General features: G+C 44.0%; 1 protein-coding gene across 1 annotated transcript in view; it reads right to left on the bottom strand.

The window, feature by feature from the left end:
• Window positions 1–23,424, bottom strand: part of NOL10 (nucleolar protein 10) — a 1,044,486-nt gene that overhangs the window by 219,896 nt on the left and 801,166 nt on the right. Inside the window, exon 18 of the mRNA XM_078647803.1 lies at window positions 163–336. Within this exon, the coding sequence (XP_078503929.1) occupies window positions 163–336 (174 nt within the window). The remainder of the gene's footprint in view (window positions 1–162; window positions 337–23,424) is intronic.

Raw genomic sequence — 23,424 nt, 5'->3', positions numbered from 1 at the left:
TTATTCATGGGTGCACTGTGGGCAGAGGAAATCTCACCCATTAACAAATGAATTATCTGTGTCAGAATGCGTATACAATTCACTTTTCCTTGACATCACCTTATGTAAAATGTAATAAGTATAACGCAATCCAGTTTCTGTACAGAAGACAGTCACGCTTACCTCTCCTCGAGTTTCCTGTTCTTCCAGGACCTTTAGTTTTTTCTTTCTCTTCTCGTTTATTTTTGAAACAAGTGGATTCAGAAGTCGGAACTCTTCGCTCTGGTCATCAACCTGGAAGTCTGGGTTCTCGAACATGACTTTGAATCGGTCATCAGAAAGGATGCTTGGCATGCTCTAGAAATATCAAAACAATTAATTGTTTAACCAATGTTACAAGATTAGTAAAACAGAGAAAACAGCGCGTGTTAATCAAACACATTGAAACGCATGAATATAGGAGAGCATGTTGGAATGCTTAATTGAATAAAAAAATTATACTTTTTAAGTTTTATTCATAATAAACTTGAAAGGTTCATTGAACCATTATTGTAATAATAAAATTCACATAAGCTGCATATTTTTGGGGATTTTGTTTTAATCCTCTTAAAATTCTAAAACCAACTAAGAGGACGTTCCGTTATCACTCACTTTGCACCCCTTAATGCCAACACAACTTCAGCCAAGGTTTAAGACATTGCTACTGTAGACAGTGGCCTAGGTGTGGTACTCATGGAGTGGGTGGGGGGTGTTCGTGAGAAGGCCAGGGTCCCACCAACATAGCCCGGCGGCCCACCCAAGGGCCCATTCACAAATGGAAGACGGACCGTTTGGGGTTTTTAGGTCTCGTCTAGCGATGCAGCGCATGCGCTGCCCGCCTTGGCGAGACCTATAGTCGTTGGTTGGATGGCCGAAGGGGGACAAGGATGTGCACGCTCACAGCTCCCAGACAGCCCATGTGCACGCTCAATGCATCTCTTTCAGCGTGCGCTTGGACAGTCGAGGTGCACGCTCACGGCGTGCTAAGCACCTATACAGTGAATCTTTATCATTTCAAAACTGCCCTTCTTTGCAAATGTAAAGTCCAGTTTTTAAATAATCTATTCGCTAATGGAGGCACCTTTACTTTAGTGCCCTGGCCTACTTTCTGTCCCAGTCCGACCCTGCCTGCACCGTCGGAAGTGCAAACTCAAAGGCCCGAAGATTATACTTAAATCACTGAATTTTGCAAGTGCTTATAGTCTATTTGACGATGCGCCCCCAACACCTTGAAAAAAAGGTGAAGGCGACCACATTTCCTTTCTGTAGAGTGTTTCTGCCAGGTTCTCCTGTAGCCCGCCTCGCTGGCGCGCGCACAAAGGCGCTGCAGCAGGTATCGGCAGCCCTGACGGGGCCTGCTCTGCATAATAATAGCTTGGGCTCTTTCAGCTCAGTAAAAATCAATCCCACCTCCCAGGCAGGTCTAAAAATAACACAGAACGTTCCTGTGCCAAGGGAGCCTTTCCCTGAAGAGCACAGAGTTTCCAGTCACACAGGGAGCCACATGGGCACATATTGAACACGGGAAGTCAAGTCACTTGGTAACCACGTCCTTAAGAACGGAGTGTGGTGTCGCGCGCACAGCTGGCATCTCCAGGAAGCTTGGGCCTCCTCTGTTTCCTTCCCCGATACCCAGTGCCCACAAATCCGTGATTAGGGACAAATAATAAAATACTTTTACTGTCGGCCCACATGCCCCGACACTTCACTGAATGTAATTCCTCCCAGCTGCCACCTCATGCTTTCAAGTATACGATAATTCACCAATTTCTTTTCAGGGGCTCCGTGAACTTTACAATATTTGATATCAGTAGGCTGCTGCTGTTCTGTCCTTTTGAACCCTGAATTAGCTTAATATGTCATATGCGAAATACTTGACTCCTTCACGCTTCACCACTTTTTCTCCTCCCAGTGCTATGTCATGGGAGGGCCGCTCCCTAATATTTTGCAATGCCTCACTCACCCTTTCGACTCGAGGGAGGGTAGAACTGTGCTGGAACTGTACGACATGTACTCCGGGAACCCATAAACTGGGGGGCAAGAGGTGCCAGAAGAAAAGGGGTTGAGTCACGGGGGAGGCATGAAAAGCAGCCAATCAACATGCTTAAAAAACAAATCTACTGCAAAGAAATTGCGAATAAAGGCAAATGTGACAGTAAATCTGTTCAAGCTGACTCAATGCATCACAAGGAGATTGCATTTAAAATATCTGATTAAGACGCTGCTGCAGAGATCTTAGTGTGCCCACTTTTTAAGGGGTTAGATCAATGATAAAATAACTCTGGTGGATAATGCTGTTCCAGGAACATTCTGGATTTTCTTCAATCACAATTTTGACCCATAAAGTAGCATAGAGGATTAATGTGCAAGCTGCAAAGAACATCGGGTAACCTGCAGATCACAGATTTGTATTTTAAGTAGACAGGTGAGTGGGCTACTGTTTTTGACCGAGAGATTCTTTTGGTACTTACAGTCTATAAGTTGTGATCCTAATATATAGCATATTGAGCTATGAGCATCATCAAGCAGCAGCATGAAAACTGCAAGACATGGGTTTAGACCCTTCCTTATTTCTCAATCTGTTGTTATTCTAAGTTTGCAAAGTAGGATTCCTATGGGTAATAAAGTCTTGTTAGTACTGACAACCCCTACCACTGTGTTAGGTTTTAAATCCTGATTTTGTGTTTCTCTTGACCATGCACTTTTAACATATAATGTCTACAAGTATGGATGATATGTGACACTTGCACCATTTAACCGTCGTTGTCTTTTGCATCATTTTCTGTACATTGATTAACTCATTTGTATGATGTATTGTCTCTTTGAGTCCGAAGTAAAGCGCTGTAACACCCTACACTGGGATAAGTAGCAATCTAAAAGAATTAAATAAAACAATTGTGTAAGTGCCATTTAATTTGTTATTTGTCTAAATACTAATACACACCAGTACATCTGGCAGAGCTGCTGGAACAGGGAACCTGTAGGATCCCCCTCATTTACTGCACTGGGATAGAAGCAAGGCTTTCTTCGCACTTTCTGATGCTTATGCTTCCATGAGAAAGCCGGTCTAGAAAACCTCTTTAAGAAAGGAGTGCATGGCCTGCTCACTGGGGGTCTTATGCCTGTGACCTATGAAGGAGTCAGGGTGGAAGATGATGGTCCTAGTGACAGCTGGGGCTCAAGTTAAACTTCAATTCACAATGTAAAGCCCCTTCCCATGGTGTCAGACAGAGTTCACAATGTAAAAGCAATTCCGGTTGTATTTCCTAGAGTCAACAAAAGTAAAATTATTTTCTAATGAAGTTGTCAGTAAGTTTAAATTGTATAATTTCTTCCTATTGTATTTGCCAGAGTTTACAACTCCATCCTTATTGCATTTTGTAGAGTACATTATGAAAAGCCTATTTCTATTGTATTTGTAACAGAATCAGCAAAATAAACCTTCTTTCTATTCTGTTTGGTAAGGAGTTCACAAAGTAACACCTCTTCCTACAGTATTAGAGAGTTCAGAATGCAAAGCCCTTTCTTATTGTATTTGATTATTCTGGTTTGGGATGTCCCGGGGCAGTCATTAGTTACTTGTCCTTGACTGAGTCAAGGATGGTGTGCTTCCTTTGGTGTCCTGAAGACTCTGTACATTTAGTGAATAGGAAATTTCCCTCTAAAACACCAAACATTGTCTGTGGACAGCCCTAAAAATGGGCCACTGAACTAAACTCCTTCCTATTGCATTTGCAAGTGTTCACAATGCAACCCCCCTTCTTCCTTGTGGTGTTCACAAAGTAAAGCACCCTGCTATTGTTTTTTGAGAGGGTTTACAATGTGAAATTCCTTGCAATTGCTTTGGTCAGATAATTCAAAATGTAAAACCCCTTGCTATTGCAACTGTCAGATGGTTCCCAATGCAAAGTCCCTTTCTAAGGTGTTTGTCAAGGTATTAACAATATTCCTTGCATTATATTTGGCAGAGAGTTCTCAATGTAAAACCCGCTCATAATGTATTTGAGAAATCTGGTTCAGGAGGTCCCAGAAGCCACTAACAACAACTGCTCATCTGAACGTCTTTCAACTCTGGTCTTTGGTCCTCCTGACCAAAAACACACAGAATGGGTACAAAGAACCTCTTTTAACCCTGTTTCTAAGCGCAACATGGCAGTGCAGCCGCAGGGTGACTCGGGAAGAAACTTAAAGCAGAGCAACGCAAAACATTAACAGTTAATAAATCTATGTCCAGCCACTATCTTTTATGTGTAAGCAAACCAGTGCAGCTGTCTGGTTTCTGACGACATCTTGGGGACATTTGGAAAGCTTCCCTGGGAATGCATTCAGCCCATCGCTTAGCATTGGCTTTGTGATTTGTAACCCACATTTGCTTGCTTTCTATTTGCTGGCTCTATTTGTGTTAGGGATGGGTAAATGGGCCTTCAAGGGATTTATTCAATTGAATGATTAGTTTATTTTAAGCTAATATTTGGGAGCAAGATGGAAGATATGCTTGCTAATTGATTTCTTTCAACTCGTCAATTCTTTTAGGCAATTTCTTGTAAACGGTTCAACTCCGTTCAAGAGCGAACAATCATATGGAGTAAATCTCAAAGAGGTGTATAGAACAGACAAAAACGGGTGTATATATGAAAGTATTAAATTTTATATTAGAATTTTTCAGGGTACTTGTATACAATACATACAATGAAACAAGAAGGTAATTATTATGCACTTGAAAACCTTCACTGTAACAATTGCAACACGTTTTCTTAAAATAAACCACAAATCAATATCAAAGAAAAAAGTGTATAAGTTGACGTTTCGGTCTCTAGTTTTGCCTTCCTATGGCTGCTGACGCCTCTGCCTCGGAGTGCAACAAGCATTTGAATAAACAAGCACTTTTTACATTGCCATTGCTTACGAGAAGCAAGGCTGGCAGTAACTACACCTCTTATACTGCCAGCCTTGCTTCTCATAAGCAAGAACTTATAAGTACAAAGTGGGTGTTTACGCACCGCTTGCAGGTTTTCAAAACACATAAATAAAAGGCATTGTCGTTTACAATGCCAATAGCTCAAACTCTAGCAAATGCGAGGCCTATTGCATTACAAACACTTGTTAAGAGAGCTTCCAGTGTGGACAGAACAGCCAAGTCTCTTGCTCGAGCCCTGCCTCGCCTCGCCTCGCCTCGCTAACAATCGCCAGCAGCAGGCATTATATAATGTCGATTGTTTGATGATGGCTGTTTGGGGTTTTGAGGTCTATGGTGACATTTGTGATCATTAAAGTACATATATGACAGGGTAGGTTGTTAAATTTGGGGTTGGATTGTAGTGCCATGTCTGGTATTCATGGCCCCATATTTCAAGCGGGTCCTGGCAGCAGGTGGCTGAATTCTCGGGAAAATCATGTCATCTCTGTTGGGTGTGGGGAAGTGAACAGCAGCGCTGTGACTCTTGACAGCTGCAGCTAGACTTGAGTAACAAGGTGGGCTTCTCCTGCAGCCTAAGGGCTCAGAGCCAAAGTGCATCATTCTCCTAGACTGCAGCCGCCTCCAGGCTTTCTTTAGTTACTAACGTGGTTGGAGTCCTCTGGGAGGCAGTGAGGGTGCGTTTCCAGAAAGTACGCTACACACGCACTGCAAATGCTTTTATTGCTACCTCTCCCACTATGTAGTTGTGTGAACTGGACCTCATGCTTTTAGCTACAGCTAAACTGACTATGATTTGCGCAGTCCCGTCTGGACAGCCCCTTTTTCTTTTACTTGGTGTGACCAGTCTCAGTCTACCTGCCTTGCAGTGGTGTAGCAAAGGGGAGGGCAGGTGGCCTGCCCTGGGTGGCACGAGCTTTGGGGATGGTGGCCTCCAGTACCCCGCCCCCCCGGTCTTACATTCGGCTTCTGCAGGTGGCAAACGCACAAGTCGCAACGTCGGGTGGCAAACGGCCTAACTACGCCACTGCTGTGTTAGGTAGGGTCGAAATACTTGCCCTTGCAGCCCCTGTGGCGCACAGTCCTTTCACCACTATGACACATGGCTAATGGTCCAGGGAACTGTGGAAGTATCGGGATCAACTACGGAATCAGCTCCTCCAGCAGGGATCGGGTGTGAAACTGTTTGCCACCCTGATGCCCTTCTGACTTCTCTTTCAATAAAGAGGAGAGATGGGATAGAGTCCTGCTTAGCCTTCTTGTGTTTCTTCCTCAATTTACGTGATGATTTTGACTGCCAACAGGTTCTGCTGTGGGACTGACCTCAAGAGCAAGTCCAAGCCCTGGACTTGCAGCAGGAGAGAGACTTAGACGAGGTCCAAGTCTTCTTTCGATGTTTGGGGATGTAACGCTTCCCGGAATGCCTTTGGGTGCATGGTGGTACACTCAATGTATGACTTGGAGTTGTGCCCCATTCTCAGACACCAAAGGCACTCTTTGTCCCGGTCCATCACTGACATCTGTTCTGATGATCAAGACACTGCTTGAACCCTGTAGCTTTAGCTGGGACATCATTCCTACCAAGAAAGGGAAAACGTACCTCTTCAACAAACCCTACCGTGGATACATTGACTTCTCAATTCCTCCACTCGATCTACCTCCTCCCTTCATTCTCCCTCTCAAAAAATCCTTATTGGAGCTTGCCCCATGTACAGCGCTCCTTTGCTAGCCAACTAGGTTTTTGCTTTAGAAATACTAAAACATACATACAGGCAATGCATGCTTCATATAATGGCACAATGTGGAAAGTTACATAACAAGGTTTGCTGAAAGTGTGGTAGTAATTGGTTGTTCGATTCACAGAATGGGGTAAATAGGAAGCTGACTTGGCAATATATGCTGAAAATTGCATGACAATGCGTTTTTCTTTTTTTGAATGTGAGAGAATTCAAAGTCTGTCTTAGCAAGGTGTGATTTGCACAAATTGACAACATGGAAACTGGCACTATGGCAATATCAAATATGTTATCTGAGGCTGTATGTAGCATTTGCAGCTGCATGTCACCTGCACATGCCCATTTGCAGTGAGTACAGACAGTGGCACCATGCAAAGCTCATTGGCATAGTGAACATGTTGGGTCTATTTCTGCTGTATAAGTGCTTTATTAATGATGCACCAAACCAGGAGCTGGTAGTGATGCATGAACTGGAAGCTAACAACCAGTGGCGGCTCCTCCTCTAAGGTGGAGGAGTGTCACCCCACTGCTCACTGGGTAGTTCAGAACAGAAAACATTATTATTATTTTATTTAACCGTACTGACTCCGTTGGTTGGGGGGCGGGGCTGGGCTGTTCAGCGCTGGGTGAGGAGAGGTAGGCACTTTCTAAGTGCGCATGACAGTTTGCCCAGCAGTCTTGGTCTGGCCAAACCATCATGCGCACATAGCATGTTCTCCACCAGGCTGTATTGCACAGCCTGGGTGGAGAACAAGCACAGCCTCCCTGCCTGAGGGCTAAATCACAGTGCTCAGAAAAATCACAAAGCTTCTGTCACACAGCGTTGTGATTAGCTAGGGAATTCTGGGAGGCTGTGTGCTTCCTGCTGCCGGAGAAGAGGACGGAGAGGCGGTGGCTGGCTGTATCCAGGGAAGTGCTTTTCTTTTTTTTTTTTATCCACCCCTTCTGCTCCCCCTGCCCCACCACCCACGTTTGGTAGCAGCCAGTACTGCTGACAACAATGCACTTACTGGAAATTGGCAGTGAAGGGCCCTATCTGCGAAATGGTAGTAACATCCTTGCTGGAAATGCTTACTTTAATAGGGCAATGTCGTGCTCACTGGAAAAAGGACACAAAAAAGTATGCCATATGCTTACAGAAAATGATAATGATGTGTGGCTACCCCGAAGTGGCAAAAAGGTACTTACCTGGGACGAACTTTCCACCTGTCAACTCACCCTAGCCCCCAAAGTCCATGTTGTCTAACCCCATCATCACCAACTAGAGCCTATCTATTTTTAAACCTATTCCTGAGAGGGCAACCCACTGCTTCCTGCCTTCTGTTCTCTCTCCACCACAACACAACTTATATTAAGGAGAGGGGGTCTCTACCAAGAATGCACATCCACCCACGTGCCACCTATTACATTTCCTAATAATTTTGACTACACAAACATAAAAAGTATTGGACAGCCAATGATTTCTCATCTTAATCATTTCTGTCAAGAAAGGTGAAAGGAGCCAGATGTAATTTTGGCTATTGTAGGTAAAATGCAGCATAGAATCAATATTACACCAGACTGGTTGTGGATTTAAATATATCTACTAAGTGTGAGTGAAGCAAGAGGTATCAGTACGCCTCAATGTCAAGGCACAAAATGTTCCAGTCAAACAAGTAAGTGAAGATAAGCTTGATTCTGTTTTATCATCAATACATTTTGTGCTTTTTATCTATACACTGACTCCACCATTAGCAAAAAAAAATAGAAGGAATTCAAGCTGGCTTGTTAATAGTTATCCAGGGCCAGCTAACTAATTAAGAACTTACTTTGGGCTAAGAACAATGTAGACACAGAGTTCCATGGCGTATAAACGCCTGCTCGGAACCTGCCTCTAAATGGAAAAGGAACCGTTCAATATACAGGCGCCAAGTAATCCCAAGCCAAGGGAGACAGCATTGACAGTTATGGCTTTTTTTCCCCAGAACACTTTTGTATGCTGGTTCATGTAGCTGGCTGGACCTCTTGAATCCAAGTACTTTTGGACATTACTGAAAGTTAAGAAATAGAGGGTGGAATATGATTGCAGAATATACCAAACATCATCTGGTCAAAGGGGACAATTTTCTCATATACCATGTGCTCCTACAAACGTTTCTGTTGTTTATCTGCTGTTCTCACTTACGTTTAAAACACTCATCTACTCCTGTGAATGTGTATGTTATTAACTGATCACCTCAGTCATTTGCAAAGCACCCTGTTGCTGGTGCCGCTAGGTCCGCACTATACCGAACCTATGAATAAAATAAAAAAATTAATACAAGTCTGTTATTTCTGGAAATCAGTTCCTGACACTGCTTTGTCGCTCATGAAATGTGGACGTTTTTCCTTCCCAATTATCTCTAGGCGAGAGTGTTCCAATGTAAACATCCACAAAAACTCATTTTAGTGATACTTCGAGTCTAAGCGCTTTGTAATGTATGCAGAGTCTTCACGCACAACATGTTTCTGGAGGGAACACTGCAACAGAAAGCCAGAATAGCTGAAGCTGGTAAGCTTTCCTGCAGGTTATAAGGAAATAACCATTGCAACTCTATTAAACCACACCAAAGTAGGCACAAAAGTAACGCAGCCAACTTTTTGACATCACTCATGGGGAGCCAAGAGAGTAACTAGGACTACCAGGCACCAAAAAGGGAGACAATCGTAAACCTGCCTGTACCCAAACAACATCACTCCATAGTCGAATGGCAATCAGTATAATTTAAGTCATTCATAGTAATCTCAAGGTTATAATCGAGGGGCTATTAGTGGACATGTTAACACCGATGTGTTGAAACAGTAAGGTGAAATTCAAGACGTTCACGTTGGCAAAGCGACTATTTCACACCTGGACACAACATAGTTCCCATTTTAGAACTGTAAGGGTCATTTTTGTTTCTTTTTGGAGAGATCGTCAAAGCGTTTTCACCTAATTGTCAGGATCAAAACACGTTACTTAATAAATTCATCAGTAATGCTACCGTTTGATTGTAACTAACAATCACTGTAGGAGGTCCATACTCCATCATACTCGGACAAGAAATATGGCTCACCTTCTCTAATCCCCAATAGTTTATTAACGTCCAGCGACCACTTAAAACTGCTAATCTTAAAAGTGTTAGAATGCACCTTTACTGGTGCCCTTAGATACAAGGACATACAAGCATCTAGTATTTCTTAGATCTACCAATGAACGCATACAGTGCCCATTAAACATTATTTCCTAAAAAAAGTCATCACATTTTTAGCGCCTGCCTTTGTTTAATTGGAGGCTGAATATCTGCAGCTAGTCGCATCCTCAGCCTTCACCGAAACATTTAGCTGTTTCCTCCACTTTAATATTAAACTATGAAGAAGCTGTTAGTTCCAAAACGAACATACCTATGACCCCCGACTCGACCCTCACATTGTCCAAAATGGAGTTACCATATTAATAATGTTTAAGGGGTACACTTTCCTGAACACACGCAGTTATTTACAAACCTCAGACTTCTTTTCACTCTGAATTATAGTTTTAGCTTTAGGATTGCGGTCCGCATGAGTAACTCTTGTTTTGAATTTCTTTGCCTTGGTAAAGTTCTTTTGACAGTCTAACAAAAGCACACTTAGTTGTACATTTAATTCGATGAACTATCCAAATGTTTATGCGAGAGCCTGACACTGCAGGTTCACCGACTTCTATACCGAGAACATACATCTCTCAATGTTAGTAGGAACTATGTTCTAACGCGGCCCCTGAAGAATATCATCAAAGTGCCTTCATTTTAACCTTAAGTGTCAACATTCATAGTAAGGGATACTAAACTTGTGAATCACCAACCATAAAATAGATTCACTGCTTGGCTTGCACTGCTTTTCATACTGAATAGAATACATTTCCACATTTCTAGAAGTCACACAATAACTGGGTTTCCAAGGAAGGAGTAACGAACTGCAGCTATAATTTGTAGAATGTAAAAATCCAGAAAAATGTACACATGCGTGAGAAGTTTGTCAGGAGTCCGGCAGCAGTCGCTGGTTACTGCTCCTCAACGGTAACAGAGGGAGCCTGTTGAAAACATAGCTGCAGGGAGCAAGGTTGAGAGGCTGCTGCCAGCTCCCTTTAACCGCTGACAATCAGCAGCAGGACACTAAAGGCGTTCGTTCGTCCAGTTCATCCTATTGCACCATGCTTCTCGGCTGCTGAAGGCTGGCTACTGCGACTGAGTGAAAGGGCCTACTTGGGGTGCGCGCGGTGCCGGTGTGGCAGCCGCGATACCTAGGGAGGCGAGGCAGGGGGCGCCTCCTAAGAGGAGCACTAGCGGCCACGTGGTGTGTTCTACTTCCGGATCGCTGTGCAGGCGTGCGCTCGATCCAGTGCTCTACTATTTTATTTTATTTATTTTATTTAATGCGATTTTCTATTGCGCAAACTTTACCCGAAGGTGTCAGAGCGCTTTACATAAGAACCAGTTGCAAAACATAAGGATTTAGGATTACATGCGTTAGATAAAAGATTCAAACTGAAAAAATTGCAAATGTACAAGATGTAAAGTCACACAAGGAAGAGATACAAACAGAAAGAAAAATTGCAAATGTACAAGTAGTAAAGTCACTCAAGGAAGCAATACAAATGGATATACTCTAAGAGTCACATAGGAATGTGTGGGAGAAAATACAAAGGTTGGTTTGCATGGGGGAGGTTTACTACAGCTTGTAGCAAGCCACAGTGTCAAAGGGCGGGGGCGGAAGCGAAAGGGATGACACTTGCAGCCGTCCTCGCGCTCCGGACGTGAGCGGCCTTGATTCATTAGTTATAAAACAAGACGCACGCGGATACAAACCCGTCACATTGTTACAGGAGGAGACAGCCTCTCTGACAGCCTATACCAAGGGCCAACAGTCCTCTGAGTGCTCGTGTTGGCAGTTTATTCAGGGGGGAGGGAGGAATGACATATCGTTTGATGTGTTTTAACACCTTTAGTACAGGGAGTGCTGAGATACACAATCATTTTCAAACATTGGGACCTTGTGACAAATCAGGTCTCTCACTGATTAACCTCAGTTGTCGTTTAAGAGGGACTAACTAATCAGAAAGATAACGAAACCAGCGCTGCCCTGCCTAAACCAAGAACAGCGACTATCGACACACTACGCGGTTTGGCAACACTGGTAGGACGTCACACATGCGGACACTGTGTTACATGTGCATGAGAGCCGAAACACCAACACGTTTACTCGCCAGAAAATCTAAATTGATTTGAAATGTATTACAAAGTGTAACTCGCAAGATGTGATATATGCGATTTGTTGTTGCTCGTGCGGCTTGATTTACACGGTCCAGGATACATGGATGGGAAAGAAGAGTCACATCTTACAGCACAGGAGCCGAATCAAGGCCGGGGTCACTGTTGGGGCACCCCTTGCTGAACATTATCATGCACAGAGGCACGCATCAGAGGACATTAATTGCCAGTGATTGAACAGATTAGACAAGATGGGGAGACCTCTCGAACCTGCTATCAAGAAGAAAGCTACAATGGATCGAAAAAATGGACTTGATTTTCAATGGACTGAATATTGCAGAGGGCTGGACACAAGCTGTTTTCTATTGAATATGTATATAAGATATGAAGTGGAAGGTTCACAAATGGTACTTGCAAGGAAATGCCTATTTTGCGAAAGGTACACTGTGTGTTGCTGCTCTGAATTTATGAAGTTTAAACTTTAGGTTGGCACTAGTTGAAAAGATAATCTTTTTGTTTTTAACTTTTTATTGATTGTTTTTATACCAGACTTGCATTTTCGGAGCCCCCATTTTTGGTTTCGGCGTGCTCTAGTCTTTTTGGTGGGCGAGTCCCTCTCTCCTCCTTCGCCCATTCATTTCGCACACTGGTGTGGACGTGCAGGGGAAGGTAGAGTGAGTGTTGCTGCTCTGAATTTACGTATTTTAAACTTTAGGTTGGCACTAGTTGAAAAGATTCTTTGTATTTTAACTTTTTATATCCATTTTTATACTGGACTTAAATGTTTGGACCAGCAATTTAGGGTTTTGCCATGCTAAAGTTGTTTTGGTGGTGGGCCCTTTCTCTCCGCGCCACACGGGTGCGCCGCGGGCGTGACAAAGGCAAGCCCGTATGTGCATGTCTGCATTCGGCCACACCCAATGCAAGTCATGCTGTTGCTTTGTCTATCTCCCCTCAGGGTAACCTAGGATATAATTCCAGTCAATTAAAAGCTTTAAACGTAGTTCAACCCTCTACCCTTGAATTAAATGTTAGCTACGTGGTTTGTCTCATCTCTTATTTTTTTGTGTTGTTTCGGATTCATATCTCCCCTGGAGCCTTTACCTCTTCTCAATACAGTAAGCATTTAGTCTTAGCTACAAAAATTACAGCTCTTTCTTGTGTTTCTTCTTTGCATAATTTAAAGGCCTGTTTGAGTAATGTGCGTTCCCTTCCTAAACATGCATTGAACATTCACGAATTGGTCTCATCAGATAACTGGGACACTGTTTTCCTTACGGAAACTTGAATTTCAGATTCCTCTTTCTCTAATATTGCTGTGCCTCCAAATTTCCTCATTCAGCATACTGACCAGCGGAAAAGTAAGTGGGGGAGGGGAATTGCTCTAATTGTTCTATTCAGGGTATGGTTGTACCACATTTATGGCGTCAAAGTCTACCCTTTATCAAGGTTTTAATTTTACTCTGAAACGCTCAGCAACTTTCTGGGGCTCTAATCTATTGTCCTCCCAAGCAGGCTGCTAATTTTATCAATGTGCTTTTATGCTAAATAGCTTTGAGTAGGCTTCAATTTGCTACATTTACTACTCTAGAAGATTTTAATATTCATGTTCACTCTGTGCTAAGTCTTGGCTAATCTCAGATCATTGAGGCCTTTGCCTATCTGGATCGGGTGAAGAAAGTCTATGGACCCACCCATGTGGTCGGTCACACTTTGGACTTGGTCTTTACCAATATTCATGATTTACAAACTGGTACTCCATTGCCTTTAACATGGACTGATCATTATCTCAGCCCTATGTTGAGTTCTCTCCCTGCTTAAATATCTCCTATTGCCCTTTGCTTGTACAATTCGTGTCCATGGCATAGAGTGGTGCTCTTGACCTAGACATCCTCTCTTTCAGCAACTGGCTGTCCAAAGATATAATTGCTCCAGTTAGAGATAGAGGTAAATTATCAGCTAATCCCGCCCTTCTGCTTCTTGGTTTACGCCTGAGCTGGCATGCGCTAAATTCGATTATAAAAAATGTGAGGGTCTCTGGAGGAAAAGTTATGGCGCATCTGAAAAAAACAGTTTATAAACAGGCTCTGACAGACTATCATGGGGAAATTTGCAGAGCTCAATCAGACATTTTCGCTAATCAGACTGCAACAGCCTCCAGCACCCCAAAAGAGATTTATTAATTTAAAATGGTTACGTTATTACTGGCACCGGCAGCCTGTGCTCGGCCTATTCCTCCCTCAACAGATTTATGTGGAAACATTTCTCCTGTTTTCAGGAGAAAATCTATAATATCTATGCTGAATTTCAGGTTGATGACTCAGCTGCACATACCTCTGAGGCTCGTATGTCAATGAATTCAGCTTCTTACCTTGCACTCTCCTCATGTACATATATCTCACTACATGCTACGGCTCAAGCTATTTTGAACTGCCGCTCAGAATCACAGTTGGAGCTTCGCCCTCGGCAATCTCTCTAAAACGTTGCAAACTATCAATCCACTTATCAGTGTTCTTTTGAACAACTCTCTTCAATAAGCCAAAGTTCCCAAGCCTTGGAAACAAGCCTAACTACGGCTTCTCTTAAAAATCCATCTGCAGATCCAGAGCTACTTTCCAACTATGGGCCCCTTTCTTTGCATCTGGCGATATACAAGATGCTTGAGAAAATAGTGAATGGTCAGCTCAACTGTTTTCTTGAAGCAAATAATCTTCTGCATGACTCACAATCCAGTTTCAGGCATGCTGTAGCACTAAATTTGCCATGCTGGAAGTCACTGAATTCATAAATTGAGCCTTATTCAGAGGTGCGCAGCAATAATGGTCTTATTATATCTGCCTGTGGCCTTCGATACGGTTTCGCATCAAATACTGCTTCAGCTTTTAGCTGATGGTTGCATTGGTGGTATGGCGTTACAGTGGCGGAGGTCTTTTTTACCTGACCAATTTTAATTGGTCTTTCTTCCTCCTTGTTCGTTTGCACCAAAGCCACTTATTCTTGGAACCCACAGGGTCTGGCCCTGAGCCCCACACTTTTCAATATCTATATAGGTCCCCCCTTGGTGAAATTATGCTGCCCCTAGGATTCAAGGTGGTGTCATATGTGGACAATACTTAGTTATTGGAGTCTTTCTCTGAGGCTAACAGTCCTTTACAACATTGCTTCCAATCATGCCTGAATAGAGGGAGGGCCTGACTGGATGAAGAGGGGCTGATTGGATAAAGGGCAGCTGTTTAAGGCTCAACGCTTAAAAAAAGGAAGTTATGCTTTTTCGCTGCTCCCCCTCCCTCTGGCCCAGCGCGTTGTAGCCTGCAGAAGCTGGCCCACTCAATCCTCTGTGGAGCACGCTAGGAATTTTGGGGTTAGAGTTGAGAAAGATCTCTCCTTTGCCCACAGGTGATGGCTGCTTCTGGTACCTGTTTTGCCATTTAAAAAAGTCTTAAAAATGCATCAGATTGGTTCCTGAATTTACCAGGAAATTGATTGTACACTCTCTGATCACTCCCTGCCTGATTTACACTAATAGTATGTATCTTGGTCTTCAAGATTACTTTCTGCAGGCCTTCAGTTGATTCTGAATACCGCCAGATTGCTTCTGTTAAACATCCCCAGGCATTAATCTATTTCTGCCCACTTAAAATCCTTAATTTGGCTGCTGGTCCATCTGTGCATTCTATTGAAATGCTACCTGTTTACCTTCTGTGAATTTTTATAACAAAGGTCCCGCCTATCTGAGAAATAGAACTCAGGCTTAAGCGTCTTGAAGAACTTTTAGATGGTTCCTATTGTGTGCCGTGCTCTCTTGGGGGAGGGGGGGGTAAAGATTTCTTTCCTGGCTCCCAAATTTTGGAATTGTCTTCCATTAAACATTCGTGCCTCTCTCAATGAATTTTCATTTAAAAACGGTTTTAGTTCAGTTAATCTAGCTTCTATAGCATGCACAGTCTAGTCTTTCAGTTTGCAGTGCTGGGGCTTATTTTAGACAGCTGTGCGCTTTATACTTGGTATATTCATTCTTTTCATATGGTCACCCCCAAGGTTTTGGACAGACGTTTCTAGTTTTTCGACTCTGAGAGTACACTGAGGCCTGCTAACCGGACTTCAGTGCTGGTGCCCTGACCCTTAAATGAGCATGTTTTTATTGGTTCATACACAACTGGCAGAAGCTAACTTACTTCTAAGTCACTAGTATATGGTACCAGGGGAACCCAGGGCCTGCAAGCTAGAGTGTCTCCTCAGGAACTGCAGCGCTTGTTGTCCCAGGAGTGGGAGAGTTCAAATGTGACTCCCAGTCTGCCACTGCAGACTGGAACGGCAGTTTAAAAATGCTAGCTCGACTTTCCTGTTTTAATCAATAGCAAAGCCCATGCTCCCTTTCTAATATGCATATATCACCCCTGAAGCAGGTCTATCAAGGGCAGCAGATTAGTAAAGTAGAAGATGTGTTTAGCATGTTCTAGCAGTAAAAAAACAGCAATTGTGGTTTTTACTGGGTGGGACAGTGGTAGCCCCATTGGCAAGTACAGAGCTACACGCTGGTCCCCTCAGCTGTGCTAACATTTTAAAGGGACTACTAATTTCGTACTTCAAGGTATAGAACAACTTGTTACATTCGGCCTGACTTGATACCCAAGTCGAAGTTAATGTAAGTTGTTGCGACTCTGTTGCTAAGTTTCCTGATGGCCATTTCCTGAGTCTGGCCATGGGACAGTCTTCTGCCAGCCTGGGGAGACGTGTCAAGGGCTCCCAGGACAGGTAGCAATAGAGGCCTGCCACTAGACGGGCTGTTACCTACTCCTGGTAGGAAGCCACATGGCGTGTTGGCCCAAAAGGCGAGTTTCTAAGGGGAAGTCGCCTTTGAAAGGCAAATGGTGATAACACCACAGAGGGGCTACTCTTCTGTTCAGGTAGACAGGTTGGCGTTGGAGACAGAGAAGGGGAAATACTGGCCAAACCGCTTTTCCATTGCCATTTAGCCCACACTTAACACCACCTCTAGGGTGAGCTACTGAGCTACACACATCAAAAAAGGGGTCCTGACATTTTGGGAGTGGACAGAGCAGAGCACTCTGGGATAGCTAGATGCCACATTTCATAGGAAGTTGTCATCAGAACGGAGAGGACCTATTAACCCAATGGCTAGTAACCGTGAATTACCCTGAGGGTACTTTATGAGCATAAAAGGGGCATTCCTGGCATCCAGAGCTCAGATCTCACCTGACTTGAGAAGAGAACAGAAGAATGACTTCCCTGCTGATCCTGTAACCGGCAAAGAAGATACTGCACTGAAGTTGGTCTGCATCTGCTGCGTCTTATGTTAGAGAAGCAAAGGATTGTGCCTGCTGTATTATGCTCATAGAGAAGTTGCCCCCCCCCCAAGCCCAGCTAAAAGCAGAGACTCCAAGAGTCATTTGGATGACTTCCTATTCACAGCACAGGGCCACAAAAGCTGACAAGCGTGCTAGGGAGAGTTGGTAGCCACGGTCACCGGACCGCTTCTTCTCAACAGAGTGCAGCTTAAGAGACCAAGACCCAACACTCAAAGGTTGCATCAAAGTCTGCTAGACCCGGGAGCGTCGTCAGAGTGCAGTTTGGTTGGCCACAAGGAGATTAATTGCCAAATGAAGGAAACCACTGATTACGCGTTGCCATGTGACTGGTAGCCCAATGGTGGCTGGAATTCTGCTAACCCGAGACGATTTAGAGGGACATCGACCTCTGTGGCCAGGGTCACCTCGCCAGGGATGTTGACCGAGAAGTAGCCCCAGGAAGACCCCTTTTGACCACACAACATCTTCAACATCCTACATTCCTTTCATCACGACCACTCCATAAAATTAAAGTGCAAGGAGTCACTGGAACTGAATTGAAGACTGTTTTGCTGGAGGTGGTAACTGTTTCTTTGGCTCTTGCTGGTCCTATTGACTCCCGGCCAAAGTTGGTTGTCCAAAGTAACTATGTAACTGCTTACCTAAGAGTTTTTAAGTGTCAAATTTGTTGAATTTGCCAAAGCTTGTTCGCGGTTCAGTGAAAAGTACTGATTTATCGTTTCTTGTAAAATCTATACCTCAGAACCTTCGTGTGGATCTATTTCGTTTTGGTGTCCATACATTCATAAAAATATCACCTATTTTCATAAATTAGTGTCAGATTTTATGAGTGTTTAATTTTTTATCTTCTTCAATTGTTGTGATGCTGTTTAAATGCTTTACAACTGTTCTTTTGTATAAGCCTGATCGCTCATAGACGCAGCTACCCAGGCTTGAGCTAAAGTTTAACCAATGAAACCGGACTGGTTTTAAAAGGTTTGGTAGAATATTGTATGGTGAGGTCACTCAGCAACATAATATAATAAACCCCATTACCTCACAGTGCTTCAATGGGGACATTAACATTTGTTAGCTCATATTATTGTAGAGTAAGAATTTTGACCGAGGCAGCATTGTTTTATACATTTATGGATCATGATTACACTTTGGTTATGTGCACACCTTCAAATTCAGAATTTATCAAAATATTTTGATGTTTTGATAGGCCGCCCTTGATATGCAATCAGTATCTGAGCACCCTTATCAGTGGCTCTTCTATTTCTATTGTAATCCAATGCAAGAGAAATAAACTACACCTCGGGCTGGGCTTCACCACAGTTTTTTCTAGTTAGACACCAAACGTTATCTGATGTTTAACATCAATTTCGAAGTGCCCGTATCCTTTCAAGATGAATTAAAGCTTTTGTAACTGGTCTGAAAAGCTTGCACGTGACGCAGCGGGAGTTCTCTCTATTGAGGAACTCCACAAACACACAATGCAAATCTGATAGATTCAGCTCATCCACTGCAGTAAGTGCGTCTAACATCCACTTGAAGGCAGGAGACATCTATATACAGATACTCCTTTTAATTCTGATCATTCTTTTGTTTGGTTTTGACAGATCCCTTCATCGATCACATGACGGTGCTTTTGTTGAATTACTGGATTTTTTTCCTTTTGTTAGGATTAGCATATTTGCTAACCGAGGATATGGTAAGTTATTTCTATTTTCACCAATAATGGCAACCTAAATAGCCTACTAAATATCAATGCATCGCACGAGGAGCATCCTCTTATTTTATACACGAGCCTCAGTCATAAGCATTCATTTTTAGTTTTTAATTCACTCATGCTTTCGTCCAGGGGCTGCCACATTTCTAACCAAGGAATCTGCCAGTTTGCTGACTGACAGATAGACTTGGGTCAACACCGAAGAAACAGGGAAGTCCCACTTCCTCATAATTTTTTTCTGCAGCGCCTTGGTCATAAAGCGTACTTATGAACGATGCACGCGAAGAAGCTTTTTAAGCTTATACACACACTGTTCTTCGAATTACTTAGGATTCACCGAATTCTTTATAGACACTGGTCCTTTGCATCGAATGGTGCATTTCCCAATTGAGCCATTATAACTGACATTCCCTATTTATCCTGGGGCCGTTTTTGATGTATGCACATGGTGCAAGTTTTTCTTGTGATATAAGGCTATATAACGTACAATACGGAGAGATTTGGTTTCATTTCTCAGAACAGGAAGTGTATCCTGACAACACAAGAGACAGCTCCAATCTTTGTTTTAAACTAGACCATTTATTGTTTATGGCAAGTGAAATACATGCACAGATTTTTAAGTTACACCTCATTTTCGATGGCCTCTGCAACAATCTTTTCTTTATTTGTTATTGTAGGTGCTATCACCTAATCCAGAGGAAGAACTTGAAGTATTATGAAAGAGGTTGAAACGTCGATGATACAACATGTAGTTTTACATTCAGTGCCTCGGCTCAAATTGTAGAGTATTGCTTTTGGTTAAAGCTAAGCGCAATCTTATCTATATGATCGTTTATTGGTCTTTGTTTTAGAATCACTTTCAGTGCACCAGCATTCACTTTTGTCATGACTCACTGCGCCGTTCACTGAACCACCTGCTATTCAAATGCTAAGTTGGGTCTATTTTGAGGTCTGTGCATACGGTTATTTCTATTAAACCTCATAACAGAAATCGTCACTGTATACACTATGGGCCAGATGTACGACCGTTTTTTGCGGTCGCAAACGGAAATCGGCCTATTTGCGACCGGAAAAAGGGACCTGGCATTTACAAGCAAAAAAACGTTTGCAACTCTCGCTATTGGAAGGGGTGACCCTTCTTAATAGCGAGTTACAATGGAATGTACCATTGTTTTGCGACCGCATTTAGTGTCGTACATCTGGCCCCACTTGTTTTGCCAAGGGAGCAAATTCTTTTGGCTCCTTCCGAGGGAACGATTGTCTCTAGATAACATTTATACCCAGGTACAGAGGAATACAAGATTGCCGCATATTTATTTCTTGACGGGAAACACCAAAGTACATTATTGGGGCCTGGTGAATATGGAGATGAGTCAAGGCCAGACTTCAACTCACAGGAGCTCCTCCAGTGAGCTCCGGGTTGGGGATCACCAATCCGGTTGATATCCCCGTATAACCCCATTGCTCATCGCCCTGTTGTCCATCTCCACTCTAAATCTACTTACAGTGAACCGCTGATCTTTTTCTCGGACACCACTTACCTTCCATCGGCCCGTCTGCCACGGGACGGCCGCCTAGCCATGGCTGGCTGACGACGGGGAGCCTGCGTTGTCCAGCGATCTTCGGGACGAGGTTCCCGCATGGTCCAGCATTGTCGCGGCATCCAGGAATCCGGGTCAATGAAGCTGGTTCTTCCGCTTGGGGGCCCGCGCTAGGACTGGCTGCCAGAGGCGACCACAGGAGACCTGACAGATTCCCTGGGAGTGGGAACTGGGCCCGGGAGCTCTTCGCCGGGTCACCCGTGCCTGCTGACAGAAGGGAGCTGACAAACGGAGCAGCGAGGCCGGGATTCAACATTCACAGCACCGGTGAGTTCCCCAGATCGCAGGGGGCTGATCAACAGAGCAGCGAGGCCAGTAATTCAACATTCACAGCAACGGTGAGTTCCCTGATCGCTGCCCACGTGGCATCTGCCACCAGCGGGAGACAGATTCCGGGGATATGACTCTGGGGCCGGGCACTTGTCCCTAAGAGCGACCTCCTAGATGGAGATGATTTCGGCACATTGTCTGCCGATCGAGGGTGTGATTTGTTGTCCCTTTTGAAGCGGGGAGCTGGCAGCTCGGGGGAATCTGTGAGCTTCTGCAGCGGGTGCGCTCCAGCACTCACCTAGTGGAGTCACGCACCGCAACTGACTTTGAGGCTGGTCGATATCGTCTTAAAGGGACCGCTCACGACTACACAGTCCCAGCTGCAATAATTCTCCTCTCGGCTGTGTTCTTTGCTTATGAGGGCACAGATACTGTTAGCTTTGTGGTTCTGCCGCTTTTGAGCTCTTTCTGAAGCCCTGATACCACGGGAGAATTGCCTCAGTGTGATTCTTGCAGCCCATAATTACCACTAGTTACTTACAGGGACCGCTCACGACCAAACAGTTGATGCAATAACTTTCCTCGCGGCTGTGTTCTTTTGCTTTTGAGGACACAGATAATTTATCCTTGTTGCTCTGATGTTTCTGGGCTCTTTCCGAAGCCTGTCGCCACGGGAGAATATCTCCATTTTGTTTCTCTCAGCCCATAATTACCTACTAGTTAACTACAAATGGTGCCTATCCTGTAGCCCTGAGGGGAAGACCAACCTGGCATCATCACCCGTATACCAAAACTCTGACCTTAGGCCTCGACTTGGAAATAGGTCTCGGTCTGTGGATTGTGCACTAAAACTAAAAAAAGGACTACTATGAATAGAGGAGCAAGCATCGACATACTTGGTGGCCATCTTGGAAGGAATATGCTACTTACCAGTATGCATCTGTTCTTGGCATGTAGGGCTGCTGATATTCATATCTGTGCATAGATCGCCGCCTAGTGTTGGGTCCGGATGATTGCACATTGTTGTCCTGGAAGAGTCTTCGAAGTATCACGAGATAGGTGGCTCCTCCCTTGGACTACAGTGCGCATGGGCATCCTCTCCATCCCCAGATTGTTTTTCGTCATTGTGGCAGAGATGGAGTATAGTACAGTAAGAGATGTCCATGCAAAGAGTGAGTGCTGCAGCTGCGACAGGTACCGGGGAGGTGGGTGGGCGATATGAATATCAGCAGCTCTACATGCCAAGAACAGGTGCATACTGGTAAGTAGCATATTCCGTTCAAGGCATGTGGGCTGCTGAATTCATATGTTATGTTATGTTAAGTTGATTTATTAGGCGCACAGATGCTCCAGCAAAGGAGCGTCCTGGCGCCCGTCAGGTAGCAACACAACACAACAAGGCAAGGGAAAAAAGAACAAGGGGCTAAGGAAACAAGAACGTTTTTACAGCCTGCCGAAAGGAGAACAAGTCCCCGAGTGCACGAATCTCAAAGGGGAGGGAATTCCATAACGCGGCGGCTCGCACTTGAAAGGAGCGGCCGCCGGCCCGGCATCGCTTAAACCGGGGAACCACGGCAAGCTGTAGGTCAGAAGATCTTAGAGCACGGCCAGGGATATAACGAGACAGGAGGTTGGCAAGAATCAAGGCAGGTGATCCCTTGATAATTTTGTAGGCAACGCAAAGGGCCTTAAACTGTGCATAGAATGTATAGCAGTATCTCCCCTAGCGGTGGCCGCCTGTGCCAGCTGCAGCAGTCTGAAAAAGAGTTTTGAGAACAGCTTGTCCTACAGCAGCTTGCTGTTTGGAGTGTACATCTACGCAATAGTGTTTGGTAAATGTATGTATGGTTGACCATGTGGCTGCGTTACAAATTTCCTGTAAAGGGATATTTCCTAGGAAAGCCATGGATACCCCTAGTTTGCATGTAGAATGCGCCCTAGGGGGAACTGTTAAGGTGCGTTTTGCTTTTAAGTAACATATCTGAATGCACTTAACGATCCATCTAGCTATCCCTGATGTTTAGATAGGGTTGCCTTTGTGTTGCGGTGAGAAAGCATCAAACAGCTGTTTTGTCTTACGAAAGGCCTTTGTTCTATCTATATAGTATAGCAGAGCTCTTTTGACATCCAGAGTATGCAAGGCCCTTTCAGCTACTGTCTGTGGGATCTGAAAGAACACTGGCAGTTCTATTGTTTGATTTATATGAAAATGGGATATCACCTTTGGCATGAATTTAGGGTTTGTTCTGAGAACTACTCTATTTGCATGTACTTGAATGAATGGCTCTTGAATAGTTAGGGCTTGTAGCTCGCTAACTCTTCCAACTGAAGTAATGGCAACTAGGAAAGCCACCTTCCAAGTAAGAAATTGTAGTTCGCATGAGTGTAGTGGTTCAAAAGGTGGTCCCATAAGTCTGGTTAGAACGACGTTTAGATTCCAGACAGGTGAAGGTGGATGTTTTGGTGGAATTACTCGTTTGAGTCCTTCCATGAATGCTTTTATAGCTGGCTCTCTAAACAGTGAAAGGTGTTGTCTGTTTTGGAGGTATGCTGCCAGCGCAGCTAAATGTATCCTGATGGATGAGTAGGCTAAATTG

This window comes from Lissotriton helveticus, chromosome 6, assembly GCF_964261635.1.
Source record: "Lissotriton helveticus chromosome 6, aLisHel1.1, whole genome shotgun sequence".
Lineage (NCBI taxonomy): Eukaryota > Metazoa > Chordata > Amphibia > Caudata > Salamandridae > Lissotriton > Lissotriton helveticus.
Note: the sequence above shows the minus strand (reverse complement) of the source record. Positions and strands in the feature narration are given on the sequence as shown.